This window comes from Nicotiana sylvestris, chromosome 2, assembly GCF_000393655.2.
Source record: "Nicotiana sylvestris chromosome 2, ASM39365v2, whole genome shotgun sequence".
Classification (NCBI taxonomy): domain Eukaryota; kingdom Viridiplantae; phylum Streptophyta; class Magnoliopsida; order Solanales; family Solanaceae; genus Nicotiana; species Nicotiana sylvestris.
Window position 1 is genome coordinate 101669088 of NC_091058.1, and position 7452 is coordinate 101676539.

Consider the following 7452-nt stretch of genomic DNA (forward strand, 5'->3'; position numbering starts at 1 on the left):
CCGTTTTCAGTTTTTTCGATTTTGTAACTGAAAATTAACCTCCCTCTTCAATTCCCGGTTTATTATTGCATAAATAGTCATTTATGTTATGGCCGTTTTACATAAACAGTCATTCTGAAGAGTTGCACCTCTTCAGTTTTGAGCTCAACATTGGCTATAAATACAAGTCCATTCTCTCAGATTTTCCATACGATTTTCTGAGCTCTCCTCCTTTCTTCTGCATTGTTTTAACTTCAAAGAAAGCAACAGTAAGTGTGATTTGCTACAGAACTTTGTATTCGCTGAAACACTGGGGTTTGAAGTACCACTACACCAATGTGTAATTCGTTCTATCCTGGGAGACATAATCCACAACTTTGGGTACTAGGAGGAGGTTAAATTCCTTAATGAAACACTGTGAATTCAGTGGGCTCGGATTAACTTTTGTTTCGTTTATATTTCTGTTTATATGTTATTTTATTTTCTCCAGAATTATTTTACAAATACAGTATAGTAACATTTATTTCCGTATAATATTAGATAACTTCATGCTATATATATGATGAGTCTTCTCTGCATAATCCTTGACCCCACTAGCTAGCCGAAGTTGACGCAGTTTGATTTTTAACGACAGTGACTCAAGTCATCACTCTATCTAAGATGTTAGATCGAAAACCATTGCGTTGTTATCCTTGGTACTAAATGATAATCCATATCTACAATGTAAGTTTGGTCAAATATAGGTTAACTAGTATTTATAGTGTATTTTTTTTTACATTATCAGATCACCTATAACATAATTACAGTTAATCAATCAATAAAAAGCGGGACTCACAACATAGAAAATGAGATGAGTTATGTAGTACAATAAATTCAAACATATTGATAATTTTATTTTTTCATATTATCAATACATATAAGATAAATGCAACCAATTAAGAATGTTTAAGTAGTTGGTATTTATGATTTCAGGACCCATCATGACGAGTCTTAGTCCTACAATGTTTCTTTCATGCCCGCTTTCTCGCTCTTTCTCCTTCCATTTTTTTTAACTTTACTATGAATTAAGTTTAAGATGATAGTTTGATCAACTCGCTATTTAAGCAGCGAGAATTTGAAATGCTTCAAAATAAAAGGCACATCTTATAAAGTAGAACGGACTGAATAACATTTTTCACATATATAGCAAATAAATCACATATATATTCACATCTTAATCAGTTGTCTTCGTCAAGCATGGAGGTGTAGCAAATAAACTCAGACGACAACGGATTTAAGCTTGCGAATAAAATTTCTTAATAATGCTATAGCTTAGCTGCATCGGCGAAACAGTAGTCCCAGCCCAGCTATACACCATTGGCCCCTTTGCTTAATTCCAGAATTCACACTGCTCAGTAAGGAGAATTATATCGATTGGGACTATTCCAGCTGAGCCTGAAAGCGATGAGCTTTTTGTTGGAATTCACTTTAATGCGGTGTTTGTCTTTGTTTATGTCAACACCTTGCTCTATTTCTACTTCCTACCCATCTCATACTCCGACATTCGAGCTTAATTGACTTCCTTCCTTCATTGTTAAATAACCTTATGGAGTTATGGACCATTTTGAAGAGTAAGTTAGTCTCAATTTGTTTCAACAATTTGACAAATTGGTATGTCACAATTGTGTGTGACTTCTTCATATCGAGACAATATATAAAAATGATATAATAATCAGTATCTAATTCGATAACAATTTTGTTTTTGGCTTTTCTTCCCAATTGACTATAGGTTCGGATTGAAGTTGTTCACTCGTTACAAGTTACAACTTCACCAAAAACCCTCTCACATTAAGATTTAATTCCCCTTATTCACGAGCCTGCCCCTGCCCAAGACAATACAAAATGTTTAAAAATGTGTCTACAGACTGCCGATTATGCCAGATATGTAATATTTGTGGTTGGAGATTCAAGGTTATAAGGTTAAAAGTTTGGTAAGTAAAGTATCAGGGGACACTCAAAATAGATGGAATATCAGAGGAAAATATCAAAATCTTTGTAGCATGGGCCCACGGGCCAAATAGGACAAACCCCAATGCAATGATTAGAAAATCTAGTAAACCATGTGTCCCAGAGGTGCCGCAGCAGGGGAGGCACGGTGCTGATTTGCTGTTCTCACTGGGTGGGCTACCACTGTTGGAAATGTCCATTGGGCTACATGCTGAGCTAGCCATTAATTTGACAACTAAACTTTCCTTGTAGGATTAGAACAAAAATGGCCCAATTGTAAGATACAAGGCCCAGAACCTGTCTAACAAATTGTTCGATACCCATGTTCATATGCCTCCTTAGTCATTTGAAAGAGCCATGTAAGTCAAGATGCTTCAGAACCAGCTCCTCTGCAGTGAGACCATATGTAATTAATTGGTTCCCACAAGTTGTAACTACTTCGAGCTCGATAATGGAAGCATTAATTTGGAAGTTTGGAGGTTTAGCTGAATATATAAAAATTTAGCATTGGATTCCTTTGTATAAGGCAGCCACTATGCTAAAACTTAGGAGGGTGTCTCTTGGATTGAGAACTCGCAATGTTGGTAGCATTATTTGGATCCCTCTGTGGGTAGCATCATGTTCCTAATAGAAACTAAGGGTCTATCAAACTATATAGAGAACTTGGTTCTCTATTAGTTCTCATAGAATACACGCACGTAGCAGTAAGTAAATGACACAATCGTAGGATTTCAACTTCACTACTAAGCAAACTTCAGATTACAAACTATTGTAACCTAGGAATTAAACTCTTAATCCCTCACTAACTTATAATAACTCTATTACAAATCCCTTTGCAGTAACTCTATTGCATAGCTTACAACTTGACTAACTCTAGTCAAGACACAAACACAAGGTTTATGGTTTTACAAACGATTTCCTACACAATGCTTTTTAACTAAACTAAGTAGGAATTACAAGTAAATCACTTTAACAAAGGTGTAACACAACTAAGGACATGTAATGACTCAATGCAGGAAACTGGTCCTTCGTTATGTTGTTCTTTGTTCTTGAAGCCTTGATAGTCACTTGCAAATTTACACACTTGAGAGAAAGTTTGGTCAATTCTAGAATGTGCAAGTGACTTGTTTTTACTTTGCTTCATGTTAATATTACCCAAGTGATGTCACTTGGATGATGCATGCACATTTGGTACAAAGGCATTCCCCATAAAGTGACTGCTGCAATGTTTGCTTTGTTGCGTTCGTGCAGAGGAACAGTTGCAGCAACTTTACAGCTGTGAGGAGTTGATTTAGTACAGTCAACAAGGGAATTGATGTCCATATGTTCCCTCTATCGTTTTTTTTGACTCTGAATTGTTGAGACATGTCCCCGACTTGAGACTTGTTGTTCTTGAGCACTTGAGGATGTGAAACATGTTCCCTATCTGGTGCTTCAAGTTTGTTAGATTATCAAAACATAGCAGGTCACATAACCTATCAATTTTCTCCTTTTTGATGATGACAAACTTGTATTGAAGTTCCCCCTAAAAACTAGAGTGACATGCATACTTCCTGTATTCCCCCTGAACTTGTTCCCTCCTTTGTTCCCCCTAATATATTTTCCCCCTTTTGACATCATAAAAAGATTAAGCACAAATAATAAGCAAAAAGAAGTCTAGCATGATTAACGCATGTTGCATGTGTGCACACAAATATGACAAAAATAGAGCATAAGAGCACAGTATGCACAGCAAAAGGATGGGATATTCATTAATTTTGGAAATAAGCAGGGAGCAGTACCAGTTTTTACATAATCATCCACAAATTAAAACAGAAAAAGGAGTACCAGTCACTAAACACATCCAAATAGAAAAGATTAAAATAGAGGACAGACATCTTGAACTTGACACTAGGAAGGGAATGATTTTAAGGAGCACTGGAAGGGGAGGCACAGATGAAGAGGCAAGGGTTCTAAGGAAGATGTCCATTCGAGCATTTGCTAACACTTACTCGTTGAGCAGCCTCTCTTTCAGGTCCTCGACATATTTCTTCAAATCAGCATTTTCCTTCGTCAGCAAGGCAACCTTTGTGCCTTGTGAACTGTTGGAACCAGGTGCCTCCTGGGCCTCCTAGTCATGTCTTCAAGAGTCCTATTTTTCCTCTCCACAACACCATTTTGTTGGGGTGTTCTTGGAGCTGAAAAATTATAACTTATACCATTTTCAGCACAGAACTCATCAAACCTTGCATTGTCAAATTCTGTGCCATGATCAGATCTTATACTCACAACATTATCGCTCATCTTTACTTGGATTGTTTTCACAAAAGCAGCAAACACTAGAAAAGTCTCATATTTGGTTCTGAGGTACAGCGTCCTTGTGAATCTTGAGTAGTCATCCACTATGACGATGATGTACTTCTTTCCACCTCTACTTGGCACTCTCATAGGTCCGCATAGATCCATATGGAGGAGATCAAGTGGCCTTGAGGTGCTTACTTCCTTTTTGGATTTGAAGAAGGACCTGATCTGCTTTCATTTTACACATGCATCACACGTCTTGTGATCTTTGAAGCTTGACTTAGGCAGTCCACAAACCAGGTCCTTCTTGACCAATTTGTTCAGCAATGTACAACATGCATTGCCTAACCTTCTGTGCCACAATTCAGCATCATCATCCACAGCACTCAGACATGTGAGATCCCCATTATGTAGGGACTCAAAATTAGTGACATAGATGTCTTTGTATCTTTTTGCCATCGGGATCACTTCACCAGTCACAAGGCTTGTGACTGTGCAGATTTTTGACACAAATTCCACCTTGTTGCCTTTGTCGTAGATCTAAAAAATACTCAGTAAGTTGTACTTCAAGCCATTCACATAATACACGTTTTCGATTGAGTGAGTGAGAGACTTCCCGATTCTTCCTACTCCCAGAATGTATCCCTTTTTTTTCCATTACCAAAGGACACACTGCCTCCTTGTAGGGCTTTGAGTTAAAGGAAATTATTAGTGTTTCCAGTCATATGCTTCGAGCATCCACTATCCATATACCATCTTTGGCTGCTTCCTTTCACTGCTCATACACAAGAGAATCATGGATTAGACTTAGGAACCCAAACAAGTTTGGTCCCTTATAATGAGTAAAAGGGTGAATCAAAGTTCTTTTTGTCCAAGAAAGCATCACACGTTTTTTATATTAGGGACCAGGTTTTTTAGTAGTAGTTATTTTTTTAGCAAAAACTTTATTTTTCTATTGGTACTGAAATCTGGCTTTACATGTTTCTTTAAAATGGCCAGTGTTACCACGATGAGTCCAGAGCCAATTATCAGGGATAGTAATTTACTTGTTATGCGGGTTGTAAGGAGTTTTTCCCTTTGGAACCCGATTCTCTGCCTGTTCCCCCATTGTTCTTATACATAGCAGTGATTGCATCAGAGGACCAGGTCCACTTAAGAGATTTTTCTAGGTCATTCTTAACTCTACTAGATCTTCCTGAAGTTGTCTGTTTCTCTCAAGTTCACTGATTTTAGCTCATTTTCAAGCTTAAGGTGTGCCTCCTGAAGTTTTTTTTTAGAACACAAACTAGATTTCACTGATTTTAGCTCATTTTCAAGCTTAAAGTGTGCCTCACTTGCAACTTTCTTTCCTTTTTGAGTGATTTCATGCCTACTTTCCCTTCTTAGTTCCTCAATTGCTTCCTTTAGGTCTACAACAACTACTAATAAGTCATCTCTCTCATGCTCTATGTTTTCAATCCCCTCAGTTAAGATATCTTTTTCCTTTTTTAAACTATCAATGGTATCTTTTAGATCAACCATAACTAGATAAACTCTCTCATGTTCTATTTCTCGTAGTTCCACAGTTAGCACATTCTTATCGTTAATGAGATTGTGATATGCATAATTAGAACATTAGCCAAGGATATAAGCTTCTTTTGAGAATAGGACTTCAAATTTTTTTGAATATCCAGAAAGTTTACCTCATCATCATCTGAATTTGCCATCAGGGCAAAAATGGAGTCATACTCAGCTTCTTCACTTTCTACTGCCATCATAGAGCTACCACCTTTCTCATCATCTTTTCCAGATTCGCTGGAAGAGTCTCGCCATGCATCAAGAGCATGTTTCACAACATTATCAGCGACATCTTTTCTCTTGAATATTTTGTTAGGAACCGGGTTCCTCTTGGCTACTTTATCTATTTTGTGTTTGTATTGGTCTTGCTTGTGGAGAGGAAAATCCTTGCTGAAATGCACTAGCTTCCCGCACTTATGACATAAGTCATAGCCTCTTGGCTTGCTGGAGCTGCCCCTATTTGGAATACCTCCATTTCTGCGAACTATCTTCTGAAATCTTTTTTTTAGATAGGCCATATCAACATCCTCACCACTTGAGTCATTGTTGTCTGTCATGAGGACCAGGTTCTTCTCCCTTTTTCGCTCTCTTCTCTTATGATCCTTCTTCTTCATCATCTCATAAGTCTTTAGATTGCCAATGAGTTCATCAATGGTTAAATTTTGTAGATCCTTTGCCTCCGTGATAGCATTAACTTTGCTTTCCCAGGAACCAGGTAATGCACTGAGTATTTTCCTGACAAGTTTGTTCCTTGGATTAATCTCACCCAGAGAATGAATCTCATTGATGATAGAGGTGAAGCGAGTGTGCATGTCCTGAATGGACTCACCATCCTTCATCCTGAACGGATGAAGAGTTCATACTCAGTGGTTAGCATATCAATCTTCGACTACTTGACTTGAGTTGTCCCTTCGTGTGCTGTTTGGAGAGCTTCCCAGATCTCTTTGGTAGATTGACAGGCAGAAATCCTAGTGTATTCATTTGGTCCAATGCCATAGACGAGGATTTTTTTTGCTTGAAAATTCTTCTCTATAGACTTGTGGTCAGTATCATTGTATTCCTTTCTTGTTTTGGGAATTGTCACTGCTGGTTCACCTATGGTCTTCATAGGAATGAAAAGACCATCACAGATAACATTCCAGAGTTCTGAATCTTCAGTCATGATGAAATCGTGCATCCTTATCTTCCACCATCCGTAGTATTGTCCATTGAACCTTGGTGTTCTATAGGTAGACTAACCTTCTTCAAAGTTTGCTGGAACATCCATGAGAATCCTTTCTAGGTGTTAGCCTGATAGAAAGAACCTACTCTGATACTAAGTGATAGAAACTAAGGGTCCACCAAACTATATAGAGAACCAGGTTCTCTATTAGCTCCCACATAACACACGTACACAGCAGTAAGTAAATGACACAATGGAGTTTTACGTGGAAAACTCTCAGTTCACATTTACCACGACCTACACTCGTAGGATTTCAACTTCATTACTGAGTAAACTTCATATTACAAACTATTGTAACCTAGGAATTAAACTATTAACTCCTCACTAACTTGTAATAACCCTATTACAAACCCCTTTGCAATAACTCTATTACAAAGCTTACAACTTGACTAACTCTAGCCAAGACACAAACACAAAGTTTATGATTT

General features: G+C 37.6%; 1 protein-coding gene across 1 annotated transcript; it reads right to left on the minus strand.

Annotated features, from left to right (window-relative positions):
- Positions 1–5430: 5430 nt before the first annotated feature.
- On the minus strand, positions 5431–6964 carry LOC138885329 (uncharacterized). The gene is made up of 3 exons (XM_070166269.1): positions 6696–6964; positions 5928–6642; positions 5431–5820 (listed from the first exon to the last, which is right to left on the minus strand). The coding sequence occupies exons 1-3, from the start codon at positions 6962–6964 to the stop codon at positions 5431–5433; spliced, it is 1374 nt and encodes a 457-aa protein (XP_070022370.1).
- Positions 6965–7452: the final 488 nt, after the last annotated feature.

Excerpts from the sequence above, each read along its gene's own strand:
- LOC138885329 (XM_070166269.1), bottom strand. The coding sequence starts at position 6,964 with ATGACTGAAGATTCAGAACTCTGGAATGTTATCTGTGATGGTCTTTTC. Across the intron at positions 6,643-6,695 it reads GAAGGGACAACTCAAGTCAA|GATGAAGGATGGTGAGTCCA; the intron begins GTAGTCGAAGAT and ends TCATCCGTTCAG. Across the intron at positions 5,821-5,927 it reads CAAATTCAGATGATGATGAG|AATGTGCTAACTGTGGAACT; the intron begins GTAAACTTTCTG and ends ATTAACGATAAG.